Raw genomic sequence first — 26229 nt, 5'->3', positions numbered from 1 at the left:
TTGAGACTGAGTCTGTGCAAACCTGGAGCTCACTCATAAGTTCACTGGCTTCTCCCCATTGCAGCTTGAGGGATCTTCTGATCTCTGCCCTTCTACCCTGCAGCCCACGACATGCTGGGACTACGGATGCACGCCACCATGTGCTAGGCCCAGAGTGAAGTGCTTTCTGTAGGCACTGCACCAACTGAGCCACCTCCAAAGCCCCGGTTCACTGAATATTTAAAAAGATTGTCTGTGGTTTTTTTTTTACTATTAAATACATTTTAGTTTACTGTCGATTTTTGATGACTTTATCCAGTTAAAAATTTTTCTGTGAAATGGGGACTGGATAGATGAGTCAGTGATGAAGTCTGCCAGTACCCACAAGTGGCTCACAACCAGCTCTAATTCTAGTCCCAGGAAATCTGATGCCCTCTTCTGGCCTCTGGCACCAGGTGTGCGTGTGCAAGAGCACACACACATGTGCTCATATACATATATACACGTGTGCTCATAAAAATAAAACCAGTTAAAATCAAACTTATAGAAGGAACTGAATACTTCCCCCACAGGTCAGAAGCTATGTCAGAGGTTGGACAACAGAACGACTTACTGGCAGATGGCAGATTATCTATGCAAAAAAACTAACGGAAATCTATCTTTAAAGGTAATTTAGTACTAAGTGAATGTACAAGTTACACAGGAAGACTTTGCCTCAAGGATATGTTTACTTGGGGTCAGTAAAATGACTCAATAGGTAAAGATGCATGTCCCCAAGACTGATGACCTGAGTTCAATTTCTGGAAGCCATGTAGGAGTGTACAAGGGGACACAGTAAGGGAACTGCAGACATGACTGCTCTATGTTATAGTTAAGGTTTTTTATAGATATGAGAACAGCTAGAGGTGCTGGACGGTTCAGAGCAGAGAGAGAAGTTGACCAGCCATGGCGAGGGCTAGGGACGTGGGAGAGAGGAAGGAATAGTGGAGATAAGGAAGGTGAGTTGCTAGGGCATAGGGGTAGGGAACAGGAACTTGGTTTTGGGGACATTGAAATGTGTAAGTACTTGTGAGTAGGGGTTTTGATATGCAGCCACAGATTCATGTCAATGGAACCATAGGTCCTTTTGCCAGAGGTAATAGAAATGACTCCCTTTGGTAGGCAGGATCCCTGTGAGCACCAATCACACATGTAGTTCTCAGATATGCATGAAGACATAATACCTGTACACACAAAGGATAACATTTTTAAAATATAAAGACAAGTTATTACAGGATAGACTCAAAAAGTGGAGAAGCCCCTGCCATAGCCATCTGAAGAAGACTCATTTCTATTTGTAATATCAAATATTAGCTGGAAATAGTTCATAACTCAGTGTTAAATTTTAAATTACAAATCTAGAGGAAAATAGTTGGTAGTCTATTATTGGACAAAGATATTCTAGATATAACACCAAAAGCATAAAATATATAAAATGTTGTTTTGAGGCAGGGTTTATGTAGTCCTACCTGTCCTGGAACTCAATCTCACAGAGGTGTGCTTGCCTCTGCATCCTGAGTGCTTATTAAAGGTATGTGTCATCATATCAGGCCCATAAAATAACACTTTGCTATGTTGTTGTGCTGTGTGGTCCAGAGAATGATGTGTGAGAGTTTATTAACTAGAGAGGCAAACTAAAATAAAAGAATAAGTAGCAAGCTAGAGAGGTGTTCAGTGGTTAAGGGCACTGGCTGCTCCTCCAGAGATTTCTGCAGTTTCCAACACCCACAGGGTGGCTCCTTCTGTGACTCTAATTCCGAGGGATCTCATGCCCTCTTCTGGCCTTTGTGGGAACAAGGGAAGCACACGTGTAGAAACATACATGCAGACAAAACATCCCTACACATAAAATAATTTTAAAAAGTCATTGAAAAGAATAAATAACAAGGGAAAAGCCAGACCAGGCATGGTGGCGCACGCCTTTAATCTCAGCACTCGGGAGACAGAGGCACGAGGATCTCTGTCAGTTTGAGGTCACCATGGTCTACATAACTTACATGAGTTTCAGGACAGCCAAGACTAAATAGACCCTGTTTCAGAAGGGAGGGGGAAAGAGAGAGAAGAGGGGGAGGGAGAAAGAGAGTTAAGCATCAACTTGAGTGCTCAAAACACCCTGCAGAAATGCACTAGGGAAGCATTAAGGCAGTCAGCTAGATTCCCAATAGAAAGAGTCCCATGTGGGACAGTGTTTCCTTAGGTGGAGCATCCAAGTGAAAGAATAAATAGCAGCAGAGATTTTTTTTTAAGATTTATTTTTGTGAGTACACTACAGTTGTTTCCAGACACACCAGAAGAGGGCAACAGATACCTTTACAGATGGTTGTGAGCCACAATGTGGTTGCTGGGAATTGAACTCAGGATCTTTGGAAGAGCAGTCAGTGCTCTTAAGCACTGAGCCATCTCTCCAGCCCCAGAGATAATATCTTAAAGTCAGGCACAACATCCAGTAGAAACCAGCAAGGGAAGTTGAGGCATTCCATCAGATTTTCAGTTGAACTTTCTAATCTCTATAGATGAGCTCCCGGGAATGAATCTGTGGTTTTCTCCCCTGCTGTAGATGCTATGTTATGGAGAAACATTAGTAACCTCTGTTGAAAACGATTTGCCCCCTAGATGGAATCCCGACCCCTCTGGGAGCCTTAGCCACGACTGAACTTTCTTGGCCAGAGCCTCAGATCTCTGCCAGCTGGTGAACCTTGCCATGTTGAGCACCAGATTCCCTACACTGGCATTTTTGGCATCTTCAAGGCCACCTTGATGTGGAGTAGATACAACGTTAAGCAGTTTTGCAGTTCTCTTCCCTCCCTGTCACAGAAATTAGGCCAGTCTACCCTCACACAAAGGGGAGTTGGAAGACACTTTGAGACAAACATGCTTGGGTCTGAAGTGGGGGTGGAGGAAGGACAACCCTGCTTCCAGAGACAGCTTCTTGGTGAACTCAAACCAGTGTAGTTCCTTGTAACTGTATTTCATTAAAATGCAAAACTCCTGTTCTCCCAAAAGCTGTTAAGAAAAGGCAAGCTGTAACCTGGGAGAATGTATTTTCAAATCAGACTATCAGATGAAAGACTTGATTCTAAAATAAAGAAACACTCCTTTGTCTAGTTTAGAATAAGTAGCTCTTAAAGTCCAGTAAATTTAAGGGAGTGCAAACAGTTTGAACACTTAAGGAAAGAAGACAGATTGTAAATAAACATGTCAACAGATGTTCAACATCTTCAGCCACTAGGAATAATCCAAGTATAAACCATGACAAGGTAGCACCATTTACTGCTGGGATGGCTAATATAGAAAAGATTGTACCATATGGTCTGGCTGTCTCACCTATAAGTGTTTACCTACACAAAACAGGAACCTGTTCATATGAAGACTTCACAGTTGTAATAATAAAAGCAGAAAATGACTCAGGCCCATCCACCAACAGGTGGCTTAATTAATTCGGTACATCACCCATTGGAATACTACTCGGTTATTCTAAAAGTGAACTGCTGGGCTGTGAGGACAGCTCAGTAGGTGAAGTGCTTATCTTGCAAGCATAAGGACCAGAGTTGGGTCACCAGGACTCACACAAGAGCACTAAGTACTGTGCCACACACTCGAATCTAGTGTTGGGGAGACAGAGACAGACAGATCCCTCGGGCTGGCTGACCAGCCATTCTAACCTAGCTGGGGAGCTCAAGCCATGAGAGACCCTGTCTCACAGGAAATAGAGGTATTCTTAAGGCTTATCATGTGACCTCTGAGCATGCAGACATACATGAAATATTGATGCACACACTAACATTTTCTATTTTATTTGTCGGACATTTAAAGGCAGGGAAGAAACTATTGTAGAATTAACATGTTAAGTTAATCTCTTTTAAAACTATCTTATTGCAGTATCGGAGCTCAAACCCTGGGCATCACATGTCAGCCAGGCAAGAGCTCTCCCACTAAGCCACATTCCTAGCTTTAACATATTTTTATTTTTAAGATGGAAAATACTTGAAAGGTGAGATGAATGGAAACGTTGACTCAGCTGAAAAAGATGTTTTACAAAGTTAATTGTATCCAGATTCTCACCAAAGACACCCAGAGCCAAGCCAGAAGTTGGAATCCTGGCTGTCCCAGGATTCTCAGCCTAAAGTTTCTTTTGCTGGGGTAGCCAATTTAAGATTTAGGAAAGAAAGTGAGGAGTCAGCAAAGCTGTCATCCTGATGGTGGTAGACCTGCTATTTCTCCATGGCCCCCAAGTTCTGCCCCATTCACCTCAAGACTGGCATCCAAGCTTGCAGAATCTTGCTCAGCCTGGGGGACCCTAGCCAAGGCCTTTACACGGCCAGGGCCACAGACTTCCGCCAGGGGGCGCGCCTTACTACATTGAGCACCAGATTCCCCGTGCTGGAATTTTGAGCCTCTTCCTGGTCCAGGACAGCAGTCCTTAGCCTTGTGGATGCCCATGGTCTTCGTATCCCAGGCTGGGCTTGGGATTTTCTTATCAGTGTCAGGTTCTTGTCCACCCCCTTCTACACAGTGTTTGCCAGCTGCCCTCACTATTCCTCTCCACTTAGCCAAAAGGGGATTTCCAAAGGCCACTCTCTAGAGCAGATGTCCATCCAATCGTCCAGGACCGCAGACGCTCCCCTCTCCCCATCCCCGCCAGCAATCTTCCCCCTTCTTCCCTTTGCACAGCTGAGCCTGCACAGCAGTGGTGGGCACTTGATTATGGTCTTCTTTTCCCCTCGCTGTGCAGGTTGCCTCCTGGATAGTGAGATTTTCTCACTCCTCGCTTTGGCCAAGGACAGGTCACCCTTGCGCATGCCCTTCAGAGTCTAGTCTTACCACACTGGGCCTTGTAAGTTTCTCAGGCACTGCCTGTCTTCCTTTCAGGGACGCCTTTCCTGCCTGTCCCTCTCAGCCGGGCGTGCGCATCAATGAGTGCCTAGTTGCGTTCCTTCCCTTTTGACCATCTTTAGAGATCCTTCTAGGTCCTCTTTTCTCCCTAGTCCTTGAGGCAGAGATAGAAAGGTCATATTGCATGTACCATACATGCACCTCAATATCAAGATACTATACAGGTATGAAATCAGCTGAGTCATACCTGACCATCTTTTCTGGGTAAAGCAAACCATTGGTAGAACCCAGCCCCATTCCAACCCCATCAGAAACAAAACACAAAACACTGGGTGAGGTCAGGAAGGGCGGGCAAAAATATTCACACAGTGGTTTGGGACATCAGGTCAATTGGGACGCCTCTTTCCTCTTGGCTCAACTGGAAAAGCTTGGAACACATTGACTCCAGTGTGTCTGTTTTCCATTTGGTTTCATTTTAAATCATTTAAACTCAAAGTGGACGGGTTTGTATACTTAAGGAATTTCAGGGATTATTTTGATTTTTGTTTTGTTTTTTGGTTTTTTCGATACAGGGTTTCTCTGTGTAGCCCTGGCTGTCCTGGAACTCACTCTGTAGACCAGGCTGACCTCGAACTCACAGATCTGCTTGCCTCTGACTCCCAAGTGCTGGGATTAAAGGTGTGTGCCATGCCCAGCGTTCTTTTTTCTGCAAACTCTCACACGATATCCCACTCCATTTGCTTGGGGCTAGTCCTTTGTGCTACTCTTGTTTCTTGGTGTTTTTGCAAAAAGAAATATTTTTGTGCCACTCTGTGTTTTAAATGTGTGAAATAAGAACTGTGTTTTATACCAAGATCTCAAGACTGGTCCAGGTAGCTTCTGCCCCTTCTATTGCCCCCTCCTTGGCATGCTTTTCCCTCCCACACCACCATCATCAACAGCACAATACGATTCTCAACTGCATGCCCTAAAACAGTGCCTCAAAAACACACCTGTCACCTTGGAGTCTAGGAAAATGCAGGCTCAGCAGTCTAAGTTGGAGCTGGAAAATCTTTTTTGGTTTTTTTTTTTTTTTTAGATGTGGTCTCATGTAATACAGTCTGGCCCCAAACTAGATATATAGCCAAGGTTGGCCTTGAACTTGCCCTCCTCCTGAGTGCACTTCCCCAGTGCAGGATTACAGGCAGAGTTTCCCTGCCAAGTTTATGTAGTGCTAGGGATGAAACCCAAGGCCGCATGCTGGGCAAACACTCCACTAAAATGAACCACATCCCCAGCCCTCTAGAGTCTTATTTTTTTAATTTAATTTTATATATATATATGCGTGCTTACATACATCTGCACCACATGAATGCCTGGCAGTCATGTGGTGCAGATACATGTAAGCCCCCCTCCCTCATATATATACATACATATATATATATATATATATATATATACACACACACACACGTATATATACATATACGTGTGTGAGTATATACATACACACACACACATATAGTCTGTAATTGAAGTTACAGATGGTTGTAAGCACACATGTAGATTCTGAGGACTGAACCAGGATCCTCTTGTAAGAACAAGTGTTCTTAACTGCAAAGTCATTTTGGCAGCCTCACAGAGTCCCTATATATCTGAAAAGCTAAGGGAGGCATAGACTGCACTGTTTGGAACCATATGTCAAAGAGCAAAGCCCTCAAGGCCCTCCATGAGAATTTGAGTTTCTAGGTTGTAGAATATAAGAGCCTCTAATTAGGTAAGGGCAGTGTGTCTGTGGTCCTGTTTCACTGTGTCTCCCCATCCCACAGCGGCAGGTCAAGGGGCAGGAGGTATATTTTGATTCAAGAAAAGGTGAAAAGGCCCTTTTTTGTTCTCACCTGTGGTGTGCCGCCTGAATATGGTCTTGGTTAATTCCTCCTCTCCTCTTAATTAGAATGGCCCAAGGTCTCTGGCCATTGATACATGGTCCAGGCTAGCCGTCTCAGTCTCTATTCCCACCACAGACAACTTTGAAGTCCCTGCACTCTAGACATCTAGACTCATTAGGCCTGGGCTTCCTCTCTAACAGGAGCCATAGGATTTTCAGTTAAGTTGTATTTTCTCCAGTCCATGTGGTTTTCTCTTTACTGGCCTCTTAAAGTACCTCTGGGACTCAAACAGCCTGGCCTTGATGCTGAGTAGTTATCCTGCTCCTGATAAAAACAGTCATTGTGTGTGTGTGTGTGTGTGTGCGCGCGCGCGCGCGCACGCATATTACAGCATTAGAGGCTAGTTCAGTCATTTCACCTTGCAAGCCAGATGTCCCAAAGCAAGTGTCTATGTCTTTGTTATATCCAGGTAGAAAATGAAGTTCAGAAAAACTTATCAAGGCTGGGAATGTAGCTCACTTGGCAGAGCGCTTGCCTAAGATGCAGGAAACCTTGAGTTTGATCACTAGCACCTAATAAACCAGGCATGGGAGCACATCTGTGTAACTCTAGCCCTTGGGAGGCAGGGGCAGGAGGGTCAAAAGTCAAGGTCATCCTCAGCTACACAGAGTTTGGGGACAGTCTGAACTACGTGTGTGTGTGTGTGTGTGTGTGTGTGTGTGAGAGAGAGAGAGAGAGAGAGAGAGAGAGAGAGAGAGAAGCAGATAGCAGATGAGGAATAGATCATTAATGGAGCAACATCCCTATGTCTGTCCTTGACACAGCCACACTTCGGGGGAACTACAAAATGAAGCACTGGTTTGGGGTTTTAGGCACTGAAGCTATCTACCAGTATGAAGATGTCTACCAGGAACACAGAGTTCCAAACTCTGTCAGGTTTTGGCCAAAATGAACCATGGCTCAAGGTGCAAGAGTGTTTAGATGGCTTCAGAAGCAATGATTTTCAGGTTAGATATAGACCAGATAAAGAGCTGGGAAGCAGCAGGGATTGGGTAGAGGTCAGCAGTGAATGAAGACTGAAGTCTGGGCCCCAGCTGGGGGGCAGATCAGCTAACATGTCTGTCACTTGACTTGGTAACTGATACTCACAGCTTTGTTTGGAAGGCTCAGCAGCTAGGTAAATGGCCAAACGCCAGGGGAGCCTGGGTGGTCCAAAGCCCTCTGTTGGAAGCAGCCTGCTTAATCAATCCTGCAAATCTCTGCACTTTCCTTTTTCCATGAGCACAGCTTTGCACGAGTTCCCTGGCACCAGGCTCCAGCCTCGATCATTGCACAGATCATACAGTCCAGTGTCTGCCTAGCTTGAGACACACACCTTGCACATCTCACCACACTGCCCATTCCGTGTCAACTGTTTTAGGGCTGGGATTCCATGCGTGACAGAGTTTCTGTAGAAGCCTAGAGAAACTTAATCTCTTAGCTTCTGAATCAAAAGGCCTTTTGAACTTATATGTTTTTAGAGCTCAAAACATCTTAACTGCTGTTTGGCCTTACCAAATACTTTTCATAAAACCAGGCATGGTGGCACAAGTTTTAATTCCAGTACCCTGGACATAGAGACAATAGGATCCGAAATTCAAAGTCACCTCAGCTAAATAGTTCAAAGCCATCCTGGGCTTCATGAGACCCTGTTTCAAAGCAACAACAACAGCAAAGTATTTTGCAAATAGATACTGACTTTTGATCATAACAACCCCATGAAAACATTGGGGCTCACTTAACACCAAGGTTCAAAAGTAGTGAATCAGCCAAGATGTAGGAGGCTGAAACAGGACTTTGATTTTTTGTAACAGACCTGGAGATTCTTAAAAAAAAATAAGAGTATGTAGGGTGGAGTGTATGCTTATGCACAAAGCCTTGGGTCCAGTACACACACACACACACACACACACACACACACACACACAAACGCACTACCATGATTGGCCTCTTTCCCATTTCTGGGAGGTGAGTGAGGTGAGATCCCCGCTATCTTCCTGTCAGTAAGACCTGTTCCAGAATGTGTATTCCTCCTGGAAGTAGAGAGAGAGGATCCGTGACAAATCCAGACAAGTCCAGGGGTATGTAGGTGGAAATTCTCAGGAAGCCTGAAGCTGGTAGGGCTGAGGTGATGTGACAAAAAGATTCTGCCAGGAAGACCAAGTGATGTTACCACATCCATACGGGTCTCAGTGGTTTGTCCAAGCTCTTGCTCCTGGCTAAACTGTCTGTCCTGTTCCTGACACCAATGTGGGTTTAAGGTAGATGCCCAGAAGCCAGACCCCCACTTGTATTTGTGATTTGGGGAGGGGGGGTCTGAGGTCTGTTGAAGTTCCACTGCCCCCCTCCCCACGGGGCTCAGGCCCTAGGCCAGGGCTCAACAGACACAAGCAGTAAGATGGGGTTGCCCTTCTATTGGTCCAAGTCCTGAGCGTAGCCTGGTTGAGTCATGGAGGTGAGCAGGCCCACGAGGCTCAGCAGTGTGGAGAAGAGCAGCAGGAAGGAGGCTGCGAAGAGCAGAGCAGGCAGGGCACTGAGCACAAGCAGCAGGATTGCTGGCAGCAGGTGGCTCCACATCACAGCCACCACGGGCCATAGCGAGCTCAGCAGGTAGGAGCCCGTGGTGAAGAGTGCATGACATAGCATCAGTGCCAGCAGCAGGTAGAGTGTCCCCTCCAGACCCCACAGCATCCGCTGTAGTGGTTGCCGCCAGCCTGATGTATTCCACCACTGGGTCCAGCTCCGAGGTATGTGGCATACCCACCAGCGCACCCAGTCCTGACGGATGATCCAGGCTGACCAGGGCACTGCCCGCTGGGGCCCCTCGCCAGCCCCGATGATATCCGACTCCACTCGTGGCTGCTGCATCACGGCTGGTGCACCTGTGGACAGGGCCAGGCCAGCTGCAGGGGGCAGCCCTGGAGATGTCCAGGACCTCTGGATAGGTGGGCAAGCAGGGGCCAGGGGGATACCAGCATGGGCAGGATTGGGCTATGAACTGGGCCTAGGACTTACCTTTGGGCAGAGCCACCTAAGTCATGGTGCTTCCTGTTGTGTCTAGGCTGGCCTGGCAGCCAGATCCCAGTCTCTCCCTCGCCTGCCCCACCATCCCCAGAGGAGTGCATTATGACCCGGACTGGGGTGGGGCTCAGCCAAGAGAGGAGCTACTGCATAGTGTGAGAGTCACTTATGTCCTTTACTTAATGGCCCCTCCAGGCTGGCAGGAGAGCTCAGCAAGCCATTCTTCTTCTTGTAGGAAGCCTTCCCCACACCTGTCCCTCCTTGATGGCTGCCGCCAACCCCATGACTGGAGTTGGTTGCCGTAACTACCCTTTTCTCTGCCTTCTCTTAATGCCCTAAGCTTCAGGGAAAGGTAATATGCCTTTGACAGTTCCCAAAGGTCCACATTCTGGAACTAGAAGGCCCTGAGGTTCAAGCTGAATATGATGGAGTATTCTGTCCTTATCATACAACCTTACCCTCATGGAGCTCAGGATGGAAGAGAAGAAATCAGAGAGCAGATTGGATGTTGTATTTTCAGTAGGCATTCAGCTTTAGGAGGGCCCTCAGGCCCAAGGATGGATACAGAAAGCTAGGCCCAGCATGGCTAAGGGTATACCAGAGCCTCCCAAGAACAAGCTCAGGCCCAGGAGCAGCAGGAGCAGCGCATCCTGCAGGCTGAGCAGTCCCGAGGCCATCCTTGTTGGAGAGAGAGGAGCTGCTTGCTGTCCTGGGCCTTCACCAGCCCCCTGGCTCTGACCCATTGGGAGAAGTCTGTGTCGTGGCAGGTTGGCACCTGTGGGCCTGTGGAGAGAGAAGATGGCAGCTCGAGGCAATTGCTCATTTGTTCCTGTGTTTGTGACACCTACCTGACAGGTGGCACTTACCCATAGAGCAGGTCAAAAACAAGGAAGCTGGCCAGCAACAGGAGCAGCAGGGCTAGGCCAGCCTTTGAGAAGACGGTTCGAATTGTCACTCCTAGTGCCCCCAGCCCTAGGATACTGTCCAGGAGCTGGGCCTGGCTGAAGTCCCAGGGGACACACATGACTCACTGACCCTACTCAGTCCCTCTCCAGGATCCAGACCCCTGGGAAGGAGTAGGATAGCTTAAGAAGGGCTTTGGGCAAGGGTGAGCTGAGCTGGGTCCTAGAGGTTATTAGGAAGACCTAGTGCTAAGAGATTAGGGATCAGGGAAGAGAGGAGGACCTTGGCATACATTCAAGGGTTAGCTCTGTAAGTGAGGAACTAAGCTCTTTGGGGATCTCCCTCCCCCCACTCCCACCCCACATCTTCACCAACTCTTCTCACCTCCTCCCACTTGGGTGACCATTCTAGATTTGGACACTCTGGGGCATTGTGACCTATTATCAGGGAGGACCTTGAATTAAGGACAGGACAACAGTTTGCTTTGCCTCATAAGCACTGGTGGCCTAGGTGGGGCTCAGTAGCAAATCAGTGTTTTCTGAGAACTAAGACTCGACTCACCCACTCGCCTTGCCAGTAATTCTCTGCACCAGGGACTTCCCACCAGTCTTGGGATGTCAGGAAAGCATGCTAACACAACAGCTGCTTGGACTTCTGCATCTTCCAGAACATTCTCCAGACTGTGTGTTTAGGATGTCATTCAGTCATTCAATTTTTCTATGTCCGGTTCTCTTCCCTGAAAGTCATGGGGTGAGAGCTGTGGGGCTTTTTTTGTTTGTTTGTTGGTTTTTGGGATTTTGTTTGTTTGTTTTTTGTTTTGGTTTTTTCGAGACAGGGTTTGTGTAGCCCTGGCTGTCCTGAAACTCACTTTGTAGACCAGGCTGGCCTCGAACTCAGAAATCTGCCTGCCTCTGCCTCCTGCCTCCCGAGTGCTGGGATTGAAGGTGTGCGCCACCATGCCCGGCTGGCTGTGGGGCTTGATGGTAATGGGAAAACGTGTTTGCAACTCTGGGATGCTGAATAGACTTTTCTAGAGGGCAACCTAGGCCATGGAGCAGGGGTGGGGGTGGGGACAAGAGGATGCTATTTGGATGTTTTAAGCACTATAGTTTTAGGAGGTATTATGGTTTCAGCAATGGGACAGAGAGCTGGACATGGTGGAATATATTTTAATTTCAGTGCTCAGAAGGCTGAGGCAGAAATACTGTGAGTTTAAGGCCAACCTGGACTATATAGCTGGGTGCTGCCTGGAAAATTAAAGAAAAGAGAAGAGAAGAGAAGAGAAGAGAAGAGAAGAGAAGAGAAGAGAAGAGAAGAGAAGAGAAGAGAAGAGAAGAGAAGAGAAGAGATGGAAAAGAAAAAGAAAAAGAAAAAGAGGTCTTGAATCTAAGAGTCCTACAACATCATGACCTCAAATTGTTTTGAAACAGGGTTTCTTCATGTGTTCCAGGCTAACCTTGAACTCACCATGTAACGCAGATGCCCTATAACTCTTAGTGATTCTCCACCTCATCCTCTTGAGTGCTAGGATTGCAGGCAGGCCCCACTGTGCCTCAAGTAAGATCCTAGTGGAAAGTTAAGACCACCCTTAAGAATGAGATTAAGGAATGATCATGGCATAAGTGGATTGGTCATCATTACTGCTTATGATTATTCAACGAGAATAAACTTCCTGCCACTGAATCAATGGTCAAGGCAGCTACAGAGCTACTAAGTACATGGTCAGTCTGGTGACAAAAGACAAGAGTAGAAATGACATAAATTTAAATATTAATTGTACCTTGGAGAAAACTGAAGGGGTTGGGGTAGGGGAGACACTGACAATATAGTGCCCAGGAAAAGGAGAGATTGAGAGAAAATGATAGACCATTAAGCTGCTTCCCAGGACGCCCCACCCAAAGATCCAGGGCAGGTGGTCTTGACATGTTTGGTGTTGATGGACTTAGCGGACCTTAGAGCGGGTGTCATTTGTCTTTCATGTCACTCAGCAGTTAGTTGCCCTTCCACTGGCTTTTGTTTGCTTGGGAGCTGTGTTTCTGACTACTGGGACATAGGCTATAAAGGGGATCCTGTTTTTTTGTCTAAGTAATTGTCTTTGTAAATGAGAAAATTAGCATTCAGGTTTAAATTGCCAGTTCCGCTAGTCTGCTCATTTCTGGTGCAGCCACAAGATTGTATCCCTGGACTATGGAATTAAAAATCAGGTCCTGACAGATCTACTGAGACAAAATAGTCCACATATGCAAGGGTTTGGGAGTAGGGTGTGTGACTAAAGATTTAGTGCGTGCAAGATGCTCTGCATAATTTGCAGGGGAGTTCTACTTAGGGTTTCCTCAGGTTATTTTTCATTCAACTGTCATTTCTAATGTGATCCCCGCATATCTCCAGCCTATGTTGGGTTCTAACTCCATGGACTTTTAGACCAATGTTCTGAAAGCCTGAGGTGGTTTTCAGAAGGAAAACAATAGATAAGGAAGGAGGCAAACTGGGTAGGGGAAAGAGCTAAGCCAGCATACAGTCTTGTCTGGGCTTCAGTCTCAGCCTGACAGTGCAGTCAGCTCTAAGAACAGTGAATTGTGCTATATAGAGTAGACCTCATCATATCAGCCATTGGTGATACCTCTTCCACGGAGGACAAGGAAGAGGGAGACAGAAATTGGAGAACGGAATCTCGCAGCCTGAAAAGCAATGCCCATCTGCTGAAGGCTTTTGTCTGCAGAAGGAAGCAAACAGCCATGATCTATGAACTGCAAACAACAGTGGGGTGGGCCCACTGTTGGTAACAGGGACCTCAGTGAGGAATCAGCAGTGTATGGCAGTGGATCTGGTGAAGTGAGCGAGTCAACAAACCTGGATTATATGTATCATGTTCATTCATGAAAACTATTTGGCCTGGGAGCTGGAGAAAGCTTGGTAGTTAACAGTACTTCCTACACTTCCAGAGAGCTAGAGTTCAGTTCCCAGCTGCCACATCAGGTGGTTCACAACTGCTTGTATTACACCTCCAGCTCCAGGGTAGCCAGCACCCTCTTTGGGCAACCTACATACACATGAGTATATGGTTTTGGTTTTGATTTTTGTTTTTAACTTCAGAATTGATTGGCTCTTGCTGGGCTATCTAAGGAGCAAGTTTCTAAGTTTCTAATCCCTGAGATATCCTGTTCAATATAAGCATCTCTGTTTACACAGAAGTCTTAGACCCCATCAATAGTCTACGACAACAGTATGATTTTTGTTGGGGATTTAGACCAGAAACTAGGCTTACCTTGGATTCTAGAAGGTTTGAACTCAACCAACATGGGCAGTCAACTATACTTGTATGACTGATCTTCCAATAAAATTCTGGACACGAGCATCCAGTGAATTTCTCTCACTGACAGCACGCTGTCATATATACTGCTGGAAGGAATAAGTACTGCCGACCTGATTCCATGTTCAGATAAACAACTGGAAGCTCACACCCAGTTTTCCTGTACTCTGCCCGATGAACCTTATTCTATTGTTGGTTTTAATTTGCCTGCAACCTTTCTTGGTCATAAGCCATGACCATTTGTATAACCACTTCTGTGAATTCTGATAAACCATTGAGCAAGAACAATCTTGGCATCTGAAATAGGATTCACTATGACAGTGTTAATTCATTAAATATGATGGAATCACGAGTTGAGGAAAAGGATAAGAGGGAGAGATTCTCAGATGGCTACTTAGTCACCCACATCTTGGAAATGAAGCAACCCCTAGTGGAGGTCAAAGCTCTCAGTAGAATTTGTTGATGGCAGAGCTAATCCTGAGGGAATTGTTTAGGAATCTGTCCAGAAAGTAGGATAATAAACCCCAGGAAACTAGAAAACGTTCACAAAAATGGTGTGTGAGGGGGTGTTGCGGGGGGAGGAGGTATGGGATGAACAGAGGACAGACCAGGAGGGGGAATAAAGAATGGAATGTAATTAAAGAATAAAAAAATTTTTTTTCTTAAAAAGAGTGTTGGGGGCTGAGTTCAGAGAGGGACTCCCCAGCAGTCAAGGGCCTCTCTCTTCCTTTCTTGTTCTTTCTGGTGGGTGGTCCAGGGCTTCTTACTCCTCGGAGGCCATGAGAACCATAAGCTCCACCACCCTGCAGTCATAACTGAATTCAAAGCAGGAAATGAGCTTGACAAAGTTGTTATTGAGAACAATGCCAGCCCCGGCATCAAGAGTGAAAGACTTTTAAAGCCACGGGAAACAGCCTCTTCCCCCTCCTAGAGCCCTGAATACTCTGCAGGGCCTCAGATGCCTGCTTTACTGCCTTTTAAAAACAATTTCAATTTATTTTCTATGTATGGGTGTTTTGCCTGTCTGTATGCCAATGTACCACGGCATGCCTGGTGCCCCCAGAGACCAGAAGAAAGATTGGCAGCTTTCTCAAGTGGCAGGTCAGATCACACCAGACACATCGTGGGCAAGAACACGGAAGTCCATGCCTGTGAGCTTCCCGTTCAGCTCTAGCATGCCCTTTTTCACAACCTTGACAGTGCCAGTGGATGCAGGGATGACGTTCTGGGCAGCCCCACAACCATCCCACCACACTTTCCAGAGGGGTTGTCCGTGATTGTTTTGGATGGTGGTGATGCCATGTGCTATGACGCTGCAGTTGTCATGGATGACCTTGGCTGGGTGGGGGGTTAACAGCTGGTGGTGCAGGAAGCGTGGCTGATAGTCTTGAGTGAGTGTGGAACTTCTTATGATTCACTCCCATCACAAACATGGGGGCAACAGTTGAAGGGGCAGAGATGATGACTTTTGCCCTCACCCTTCAAGTGGACCCTGGCCTCCATCATGGTGAAGACACCAATTGACTCCACAATATACTTGGCACCAGCATCACCTCATTTGGTGTTGGCAGGATCCTGCTCCTGGAAGATGGTGACTGTCTTCCCACTGATGACAAATTTCCTGTTCTCAGCCTTTACTATTCCAAGGAACTTGCCATGAGTGGAATTTACTGGAACATAGACCATGTAGTTGAGGTCACTGAGGCAACAATATCCATTTTACCAGAGTTAAGCAGCCCTAGTGCCCAGGTGCCCAATATGGCTGACCAGGGAAGACCAGGGAGCCTAAATCACACTTTTAATGAACTGGAGGTGGTGGTTCGTGCATACCTGTAATTCCAGTACTCTATAGGCAGAGTCAGGAGGCTCACAAGGCCAAGGTCGTTCCTGGTACATAGAGATCAGCATGGGGTGGGGTGGGGAGGTTTGAAAGAACAGGGTTGCCATAGGCCATAGGCCATAGGGAGTGGTATTGCTAGGAGGTGTGGCCTTATTGGAATAGGTTCTTTGTTGTAGGAGGTGTGTCACTAGGAGTCTGGTTTTGAGGTCTCAGATGCCCAAGCCATGACCAGTGTAGCAGTCTCTTCCTGATGTCTGAAGACCCAGATATAGAATTTTCAAGTCTCTCTCCAACACCATTTCTGCCTGTGCCCCGCCATGCTCCCTGCCTGATGACAATGGATTAAACCTCTGAGCTGTAATCCCAGTGGAATGTTTTCCTTTATAAGACTTGCCGTGGCCATAGTGTCTCTTTACATCAATAAAAGCCTAAGGCACGGGGCTTTACAGAACCCATAGAGTCCTACCAGTTCATAGTGTATATGAAATTAGAATTATTAGTGCTTCCTGCATAGAAAAAGATCACACACATAGAACCAAAAGGGCAAAATGGAATCAGAATTTTATTTATTCATTGTATTCTTTAACGTTTCCTTTTGAGAGTGAGGCTTGGTGTCCTGCTCATGTCATCTTTGAGCTGATCCCAGCCTGTCCCTTGTCTAAGAACTCCTTTGGACAGGTGCCCCACCCTACTAGGAGCCTAGTAGGTTGTTCCCTGAGACATATACTTGCCCTGTGATATCCAAATGTCCTCCATGTGGTTCTTAGAGATAGAGACCAGGCTCTGTAGGTGACTGGATATAAAGTTGCTGTCGTGTCCCTAGAGTCATAGTCTTTTGATCTCCTGCCTTTGTGTATCAAGTGGCTGGGGCCAGAGACAGTAGCCTAGCAAGACATGGGTGTGAGAAGATGCCAAGGGGCTCAGGGACTAAGAGGGACATATAGAAGCTCTGAGGGAGAGTCTGGAAGGAGGGAGTAGGGGCAGAGTCTGAGATGTCCTGTTGTTGGTATTTTTGTCTTCTCTCCTTCCTTTTAGAGCTGAGACTTGGCTCAGAGAGTGGCCTGCAAGCCAAGGAAGCAGTCTACGGTCTTGCCTGTGTGTACTGGCCCTGTATTTAGAAAGTCTATGCTTTAAAACATATTCTGTTAGCCTTTATTGTCAACACATCAGAGAGGAAAACCTAACTGAGGAACCACAGAGATGAGATCAGCCTATGTAAGATTGTCCTGATTGCTAATCAGTGTATGAGGGAGGGCCTAGCCCACTGTGGGCAGCACCATTCCCCTGACAGTGGTTCTGGCCTATATAAAAAAAGCTAAGCAGGAACCTGCTAGCTAGCCAGCAGGGTTTCCTCTGGTTTCTGTTTTTCAAGTTCGTTCCTGCCTGAGTTCTGCCTCAACTTCCCTGAATGAACCTGTAATCAGAAATAAATCCTTGCCTTCCCCAAGTTGCCTTTTGTCTGAGTATTTTATCATGGCATCAGAAAGGAGAGTGGAACAGGGGGTCTTCCTTAAACTTCTCTATGCCTATCTGGTGAGCTGAGCCTAGCACTGCTTCTTAGGTGGGAGCACCAAAACCGGACTTGGACAAGTATGGGTCCTCCGTGATCACTCCCTTTTCAGAGTTCTCTGACCCTCCTGGAGTGCCACAGTTGGGCCAGATGACAGGGCTTACTCCTTTGCAGTGGTCCCTACAGGAGGTGGCCTCAGTTCAGGAGCCCCACAGCTGGCCCCACGCATTTCCACCAGGCTCTGGTTCTGGTTCTGCTGCAGGAAAGGTGCGGACTTGACTTGAGGTTATTCAGCTCATTTACATTGACACTTCTTGGCGGACTACAGAGAAGGCAGAGCAAGCACCAGTGACACAGGCCTTTCATTGGGGCAGGTGACTCCGGTGTGGGGAGAATCTAGAGAGGTCCTGGGGAAAACAAGTCTGAGAACTCCTGGAGGAGGATGGGAGGAGGAGGGGAAGGAGGTGGACCGAGAAGAGCAGGAATCCCATTAAGACTAGACTTGGTCTCACGGTTCTTGACGCCAGCCCTCTGGTTATCAGCTCTGGCTGCCTTCCTCGAGTTATGTAACCCCAAAACGTGGCAGCCCTGGGAGGGAAAAAGAGAGGAGGCGGGACGGAGAGGAAGCGCCGCCTCTCTTTGCGCCCACAGTTTGTCTTTGAGTTTAATGGAGGACCCCTCACCCCCATAACGCAACCCTAGCTAGCCTTCCACCTACACTGCTCTCCTGCGGTCTTTCCCTTTGCCCTACCCACCCCAGCAAGACCCCCGAGGTTCTGGATGGATTTTCCTCTCAGGTTGTAGTTTCCAAAGCCCCCAGCTTTGTTACCTTGGCCACGTCAACGAGGCCCAATGCAAGCTTCAGTTTATCAGCCTGCAAACTGAAGTTTGACTAAGATTCAGACCACGTGCAGAGAGCCTTGCATAGGTGCCTGCAGATGGGATGGGCGCGCGCAGTCGAACGGAATGTGCGGTGACTTTGCAGTCTGTGTAGGGTCGGACACCGGTGAGGCTGCGACATTGGGTCTCTGGACCCCAGCCCGCCGCCCCCCGGGGGTCCTCGAGGTTCACCAGAGTCAGCCGCTCCCGGGGGGATGTCGCGGTTCTCCGCAGCCCTCCCCCTCCTAGGGTGTCGGATTCCAGCGAGTGGCTGTGGGCGGGCCAGAGGCTGCAGAGGGGCGTGGGGCGGAGGGCGGGCGGGCAGGAAGGGGCGGGGGGCTCCGCAGACTCCCGCAGGAAGAAGAGAACCCACCAAGAGCCTCGGCACAGCGCGCTCGTCGACCCTTCCCGCTATGTGGGGTCTCTTGCTCGCTGTGACCGCCTTTGCGCCTTCCGTCGGTCTGGGGCTGGGGGCTCCCAGCGCCTCAGTGCCGAGCCTGGCGCCGGGCTCAACCCTGGCTCCACACAGCAGCGTTGCACAGCCGTCCACAAAGGCAAATGGTGAGCTCTGGGTCCCATGGTCCGCTGCTGGGCAGGTCAGACCCACTCCCCCAGCTGGGTCCTCCAGCTCGCCCTGTGAACAGGGACAAGCACAGCCCTGTGCAATGGCTGCTGAGTCAGCAGCCCAATCCTGGCCAGACCTAGTCAGCAGTCTTAGGGCAGGCCCAGCGGGGTGCTGGCTGCCCCAATTCCAGCCTGCCTTCTTCACAAATGAAATTGAGGCCAGAATCTGGAAAGGTGAAGAGACACCAGACTAAAAGGGGACAAGCCTATGCAGGATGATGTTTAAGGCCAAGGACTGGAGGGGGAAAGACAGGGAGTGAGGCTGCCTGGAGGAAAGATCACTGCCTCCTGATGGGCGCAGGCAGACTGTCTGGCTTCCCAACTTCTTCCTTAGTTAGGAGCTCTGAGGCCAGCAGGTAGGCCAAGCCCGGACTTCATTCAGGAAAAGACCTGAGGCTTAGTCTGACGATAAGGAAGGCTTGGAGGTTGATGAGAGTAGATGCAAGATTAGAGACGGGAGGTAGTATTACCGAAGAGGGCCGACCAGAGCAAGGCCTGGAGGTTAAAAACTAACTTCAGACCTTCAGAGTGACCAGTCTCTAATGGCTCAGTGTTGCTCTCCACGGAATCAGGGAGTCAGAGGGGACGTGGGCCAAAGATGTTGTTGTGTTAAGAAGGAAAAACTGAAGAAGTGACTAAAAGAGGCAGGTGGAGTTAGGTAACAGGTCTTGCGTGCTGCGCTAGGATGTCAGTAATTTCTGTAGGTGTCACATATGCCCAAATGCCTTCTTGGGCTAGCAGACCTTTCCGTCTGGGTTTCATGACATTCTTCTCGTTTTTGGTACATTGTCTCCTGGTACCCTAGAGACCTCAGAACGGCATGTCCGACTTCGAGTCATCAAGAAAAAAAAGATCGTTGTCAAGAAGCGAAAGAAGCTAAGGCAGCCTGGACCTTTGGTGACTGCTAGGCCTTTGGTGACCACTCACCCAGCCAAGACCCTCACTCTCCCTGAGAAACAAGAACCAGGTATTGCTTACCCAGGGGCCCCGCCTAGCCTATGAACAAGCTTAGGCTCAGTTCTCAAGCCTCTCTGGTTACCCTCTATCTAATCCTGTTTCACTGTTCTATCCTTACCCCAGGATGTCCCCCTCTAGGCCTGGAGTCCTTGAGGGTTTCAGATAGCCAGCTGGAGGCCTCCAGCAGCCAGTCCTTTGGTCTTGGAGCACACCGAGGACGGCTCAATATCCAGGTCAGCGGCCCTTGCTCAGCCAGGTCTGAGGGAGGCGTAGGAAGCACAGCCTTAGGACCATCTCCTTGTTCCCCCCACCACCACCCTTGCTCTTCTCTGTGGCCCACCTGGGCTTGATCACCATGACCTTGTGTCCACAGTCAGGTCTGGAGGACGGCGACCTGTATGATGGTGCTTGGTGCGCTGAGCAACAAGACACTGAACCTTGGCTTCAGGTGGATGCAAAGAATTCCGTCCGCTTCGCAGGAATTGTTACGCAGGGCAGAAACTCTGTGTGGAGGTGAGGCTCACGCTTAGCCTGGAAGTTGTTAGTGGTCAGACTTGGAAGTGCCACCACTTTAGTGGCTCTTCAGGGACACTAATGTTTCTCTATCTCTGAGGCCAGGTATGACTGGGTCACATCATTCAAGGTCCAGTTCAGCAATGACAGCCAGACCTGGTGGAAGATTAGGAACAGTACTGGAATGGACATGGTGAGTGACCCCGAAAGTGGTTGGGACCAGTTCATTATGGTGCTGGGCTGTGGAGACTCCTCTGCAAATGAGCAAATACACACATAGACTCCAGGAGAAAGCTGGAGTTTTTGCAGTGCTGAGGTTCAAATCCAGGGCTTTGTGTGTTCACAGGGAAGTTATTTACTAAGCACTAGCTCCTTTGGGATAGCCCCATTAATTCCACCATGGCGTAGGTGCTGCATCTTCTTTCTGGGACATCCCTTCTGACTGTGAGCCTTGGGGTTATTTGCTTCTTGCCTGTTCATGGCTCTGGTTTTCCATCTCATGGGCCTCCTTGATACAATACTCCAGAATGGGTATGTTGTTTTAATGAGCGGAGACCATGACAGAAAACACAGCTGCCCAAGGTTGCCCGCTGGTAGGAGCTGTGGAAATGGGGGTCCATGTTTAACACAGTGCATGTCTCCAGCTGTACTCACCAGGGAGGGCTGGCTTGTGAGTATGAGAGCCTTAATTCCTTTCCCCCCAATCTTGAGCCAGCATCGGGTCTGAGCAGCTTCAACAAGGCATTCCATATCTCCAGGTATTTCCTGCCAATTCAGACGCAGAGACCCCAGTGTTGAACCTTCTGCCAGAGCCTCAGGTGGCTCGATTCATTCGCCTGCTGCCTCAGACCTGGTTTCAGGGAGGTGCACCTTGCCTCCGGGCAGAGATCCTGGCCTGCCCAGTCTCAGGTGGGGAGCTGGGCAAAGGCTGTGTGGGCAGGGCCTGGTTCGAGGGACATTCTTCACTAGGAACTGACCTTTTATCTGGAACTCACTTGCCACCAGATCCTAATGACCTGTTCCCTGAGGCCCACACACTGGGATCTTCTGACTCTTTGGACTTCCGGCATCATAATTATAAAGCTATGAGAAAGGTCAGATATGACTCCTCTGACCCTGGAAGGAGGTCTGCCTATCTCCTTCCCACCAGGGCAAAGTGGCTATGACTACCCATGAGTCCCCTGTCTTTGTGTCCCCTTTCTTCTACTTCTCTCAATCTCTTAAGTTCTGTTCCAGTTACCCTTGTCATGACACCTTTTTGCCCCCACCCCACCCCCAGTTCCTGTGCCTTTTTCTGGATCATACTATATTGCTCCCATCTGTGTGGATCTGTCAGTCTTTCCATGGTCACACATGGTCTGTGTGTAACCGCCTCGTGCTCCTCTCTGCTTCCCAGCTGATGAAACAAGTGAATGAGCAGTGCCCCAACATCACGCGCATCTACAGCATCGGGAAGAGCCACCAGGGTCTGAAGCTGTATGTGATGGAAATGTCAGACCATCCTGGGGAGCATGAGCTGGGTACTGCTTGATGGCATGGGAAGAGGTGGGCACAGGGCAGACGCTGGTGTGAGCTGACTCTAAGCCTCCGTGTGTTTCCAGGAGAGCCCGAGGTCCGCTATGTGGCTGGAATGCATGGGAATGAGGCCCTGGGGCGGGAGTTGCTTCTGCTTTTGATGCAGTTCTTATGCCATGAGTTCCTGCGAGGGGATCCGCGAGTGACTCGGCTGCTCACCGAGACACGAATCCATCTATTGCCCTCCATGAATCCTGATGGCTATGAGACTGCCTACCACAGGGTAGGCCACCTGGCATGGGGGCCTTCCTGTCTCTTCTGTATGGTACCCAGAGCCTGCTTGACTTTGACAAGGCCCTTTCTTGGTAGGGCTCAGAGCTGGTGGGCTGGGCAGAGGGCCGCTGGACCCACCAGGGCATTGACCTTAACCACAATTTTGCTGACCTCAACACACAACTGTGGTATGCAGAGGATGATGGACTGGTACCCCACACTGTCCCCAACCATCACCTGCCACTGCCTACCTACTATACATTGCCCAATGCCACCGTGAGTATACTGGGTCACTGGTAGAAGGCCACCTAAGGCCCCCTTGTCTCTGTGTGCAGACCATCCTCTCTTCCCCTCGTTTAGGTGGCTCCTGAAACATGGGCAGTGATCAAATGGATGAAGCGCATCCCGTTTGTGCTGAGTGCCAACCTCCATGGGGGCGAGCTTGTGGTGTCCTATCCTTTCGACATGACTCGGACCCCGTGGGCTGCTCGTGAACTCACTCCCACACCAGATGATGCTGTCTTCCGCTGGCTCAGCACTGTCTATGCTGGCACGAATAGGGCTATGCAGGACACCGACCGCCGACCTTGTCATAGCCAGGACTTCTCCTTGCATGGCAACGTCATCAATGGAGCCGACTGGCACACAGTTCCTGGGAGTATGTGCCTGAGAGTGGCATTTGTCCTGTCTCCATAACTACCTATCCCATAATAGTCTTTTGTGATGTACAGTGCTTACTGTCAATCCCTACCCTGGGTGTCTCTCAAGAGCACTGGAAAAGTAGGGCCCCCGTCTCCCCACTTAACACCCCAGTGTCTTTGGTATTCCCAGGCATGAACGACTTCAGCTACCTACACACCAATTGCTTTGAGGTCACAGTGGAGCTGTCCTGTGACAAGTTTCCTCACGAGAAGGAGCTGCCTCAGGAGTGGGAAAACAACAAAGATGCTCTTCTCACCTACCTGGAGCAGGTGGGATCTAAGCCCCACTTCCTAGCCTCCCTGAATTACTCCTGGCTAGTCTAGGAGCTGTACCTTAAAGAACTGGGGCACCAGCCGCCTTAACTGGCATCAGATTTCCACGATGCTGCAGGCCACAAGTGACATCAGATTGGAATGATCAGACAGGAAGTGCTAGTAGGGTGGTTTCAGATGTTCTTAGCCAATGGAACTAGAAGCAACTTGAGGCTAAGGGGTGGTCTCTAGAATTGTCACAAGCATGTTATTGTCAGGATAGTGTTTCTCAGAAAAGACATTAGTCAGATGGGAAAACTGCCCTGGCATAAAATGTTACATTCCTCAGGGACAACGATGCCTACGAGTGGTTCTATAATAATAGCATCCATGGCTTCCTCAAAAGACATCTCCCTGGGGTGAGATGGCTCAGGAGGTAAAGTCCCTGCTAAGCAGGCTAACAACTGAAGTCCGATCCCTGGAACACACGTCGTGGGAGGAGAGAACTGTCTGCTACATGCTCTCACTGTTACATGCTCTGTGACCTCCACACACTTGCCATGACATGTGTGTACCCACATACAAACATAGGCACACACAAAATAAATACACGTCAAAACATTATGTTTTAAAAGAGGATTGGCATTCTGATCCCAGCACCCATGTGAGAAGCTGAGCATCCCCATAAATACCTGGAACCCAGGCTCTGCACAGGGAAAACACGGATTGCTGGGCTTTACTGGCTCCCAGCCTAGTGAAGTGTGGGCTCCAGGCTCAAGGACAGACCCTGCCTTACAGAAATAGAGTAACACGCACACACACGAGAGAGAGAGAGAGAGAGAGAGAGAGAGAGAGAGAGAGAGAGAGAGAGAGAGCTAATATCACTGCTGCACTACAGAAAGCCCAAAGATCAGGTATAAGTTAGCAATTAGGGGATAATTTTAATAAAAAGTTTGTCATCTAGGAGTGTGCTAAACTGCCACCTTATCAGGCTTACAAGGCAACAGCCAGAAAGTTAGCGAAGTCACTCTTATGTAAAGGAAAGGCATCTTTAAATTTTTTCTTTTTTCTTTTTTTTTTTTTTTGAGACAGGGTTTCTCTGTGTAGCCCTGGCTATCCTGGAACTCACTTTGTAGGACCAGGCTGGCCTAGAACTCAGAAATCTGCCTCCCAAGTGCTGGGATTAAAGGCGTGCGCCACCAAGCCCGGCTTTTTTTTTTTTTTTGGTTTTAAGATGGGGTCTCACCATGTAACCTAGACTAATTTCAAACTTGAAATCTTACATCCACCTCAAGGTTTTAATAAGATTTCTTACAGACTGAGGTGGCCTACACCTGTAGTTCCAGAACCTGGGAAGTAGAGGCAAGAGAATCAGGCTCCGGGATAGCTGGGCTACATATGGAGACTTTGCCTTAAAACAAGTCTCCAAACATTAGGCAGAGCTCGGGGAATCTGGTGGAAGAGGGAAAGGAAAGACTGTAGGAGCCAAAGGGGTCAAGGACACAACAAAAAACACAGTCAGCTAACCTGGCCTCCTAGGGGCTCACAGAAACCGACAGTCAGGGAGCCTGAAGGGCTCTGACCTAGGCCCTCTGCACACATGTTTTGGTTGTGTAGCTTGGTGTTCTTGTGGGATTCCTAACAGTAGAAGCAAGGGCTGTCTCTGAACTGTTTTGCCTGCTTTGGGGACCCTTCCCTCCTGTTGGGTTGTCTGGTGTAGCCTTAATGTGAGGACAGATGCCTAGTCTTATTGCAACCTGATAAACCATGTTTGATATCCCTGGGATGCTTCTCCCTTTCTGAAGGGAAAGAGGAGGAGTGGATGGGGGTGGGAGGAACTGCAGTCAGGATGTAATCAATGAGAGAAGAATAAACTAAAGAAAACATTTAAATCTCCTTTGCTACACAGGTGCGCATGGGCATTACTGGAGTTGTCCGGGACAAAGACACAGAGCTCGGCATTGCGGATGCTGTCATTGCCGTGGAGGGCATTAACCACGACGTTACAACAGGTGTGTGTGTGGCAGAGAGAGGAGCTGGGGCCTTTTGACTTGTGAGAAATTGAAGATCCTTGAACCCTACCTGACTTCACCCTTTTTCTCCTCTCAGCTTGGGGCGGAGATTACTGGCGACTGCTGACACCTGGGGACTATGTGGTGACAGCCAGTGCTGAGGGTTACCATACAGTCAGACAACACTGTCAGGTCACCTTTGAAGAGGGCCCTGTTCCCTGCAATTTCCTACTCACCAAGACTCCCAAAGAGAGACTTCGAGAACTGTTGGCAACACGAGGGAAGTTGCCCCCAGACCTTCGGAGGAAGCTGGAGCGGCTGAGGGGACAGAAGTAATGTCTTCAGCTGAAGAGAGCCACATCCTTGGACAGGCTGGACCTGTCCAGAACTGAAGGAGGAGGGGGAAGAGGGAGGGACAGGGTAGAAGAGGTGCTCTGGCTCATTAAAGCTTCGTGGTGCCCGATACTCCTCTTGAGTTCCTCTTCTCTGTGCACTTGTACACACTAGGGTGATATGTGCAAAGAAGATCACACCTGAACCCTGTACCTGAGCCTTGGCAGAGCATCTCACTGCTGCCTGTGATTTTCTGTTGCAGGTGCTATTGCATTCTGTAAGCATCTGCTTGAAGCCAGTGTGCAAGCAATGCCTGTACCCAGCTTTCGGGGGTTCCCAGTTAGGGGAGACAGGTTAATAGACTGAGGGGCACGCAGGGTGGAAGGCAGTTTGGTAGTGTAGATTGGGTGGCCACACGTATGGGGAAAATGCAGGTCTGCAGGGACTCAAGCAGTCAAGGCTGCAGTAGGGTGGTTTAGGAAATCAGGAGAGCATGGACCAGGCAGAGGACTGTAAACAGAAGACTAAAGCTCAGATGAAAGCATTTGAATGTACTTCATCAGCTGTTCAGAGGGTTCCCCAAAATGATAGGCTTTGATTCATTTCTTTCCTACTAAAGGAGGGATTGTGTGAATCTTTGTCTTGCCAAGAAGACAACCCATTACAATGACTCCAAACTAAAAAATTTAATGCTAGAAATAGTATATAAAGATATTGAAACTACTAGATAAGGAAAGGGGGTGTTTCACCCAGAAAGCAGGAAGTTAATAACCTTTATTTACTGTTGTTGCTATTTAATTTCTTTATTTTTTCAGCGTGTAGCATGTG

The 26229-nt window shown here is 48.5% G+C and overlaps 3 protein-coding genes and 1 pseudogene across 3 annotated transcripts; 1 reads left to right on the top strand and 3 right to left on the bottom strand.

Annotated features, from left to right (window-relative positions):
• Nucleotides 1-8549: 8549 nt before the first annotated feature.
• Tmem239 (transmembrane protein 239) lies at nucleotides 8550-9845 on the bottom strand. The gene is made up of 2 exons (XM_021155820.2): nucleotides 9774-9845; nucleotides 8550-9640 (listed from the first exon to the last, which is right to left on the bottom strand). The coding sequence occupies exon 2, from the start codon at nucleotides 9624-9626 to the stop codon at nucleotides 9171-9173; it is 456 nt and encodes a 151-aa protein (XP_021011479.1). The 5' UTR covers nucleotides 9627-9640; nucleotides 9774-9845; the 3' UTR covers nucleotides 8550-9170.
• A 425-nt stretch (nucleotides 9846-10270) lies between these two features.
• C2H20orf141 (chromosome 2 C20orf141 homolog) lies at nucleotides 10271-11086 on the bottom strand. Its single transcript, XM_021155818.1, has 3 exons — nucleotides 11067-11086; nucleotides 10646-10845; nucleotides 10271-10562 (listed from the first exon to the last, which is right to left on the bottom strand). Exons 2-3 carry the CDS (start codon nucleotides 10801-10803, stop codon nucleotides 10325-10327), a joined length of 396 nt encoding a protein of 131 aa, XP_021011477.1. The 5' UTR covers nucleotides 10804-10845; nucleotides 11067-11086; the 3' UTR covers nucleotides 10271-10324.
• A 4008-nt stretch (nucleotides 11087-15094) lies between these two features.
• LOC110307076 lies at nucleotides 15095-18031 on the bottom strand (annotated as a pseudogene).
• A 489-nt stretch (nucleotides 18032-18520) lies between these two features.
• On the top strand, nucleotides 18521-25533 carry Cpxm1 (carboxypeptidase X, M14 family member 1). Its single transcript, XM_021155817.1, has 14 exons — nucleotides 18521-18782; nucleotides 19651-19812; nucleotides 19926-20035; nucleotides 20176-20315; nucleotides 20421-20508; nucleotides 21074-21224; nucleotides 21321-21409; nucleotides 21712-21835; nucleotides 21917-22113; nucleotides 22200-22379; nucleotides 22464-22761; nucleotides 22935-23074; nucleotides 24966-25068; nucleotides 25166-25533. The coding sequence occupies exons 1-14, from the start codon at nucleotides 18635-18637 to the stop codon at nucleotides 25402-25404; spliced, it is 2169 nt and encodes a 722-aa protein (XP_021011476.1). The 5' UTR covers nucleotides 18521-18634; the 3' UTR covers nucleotides 25405-25533.
• The last annotated feature ends 696 nt before the right edge of the window (nucleotides 25534-26229 follow it).

The sequence above is a fragment of the Mus caroli genome, chromosome 2, assembly GCF_900094665.2.
Source record: "Mus caroli chromosome 2, CAROLI_EIJ_v1.1, whole genome shotgun sequence".
Lineage (NCBI taxonomy): Eukaryota > Metazoa > Chordata > Mammalia > Rodentia > Muridae > Mus > Mus caroli.
The sequence above is the reverse complement of the archived record's forward strand: the minus strand, read 5'-3'. Positions and strand labels throughout refer to the sequence as shown.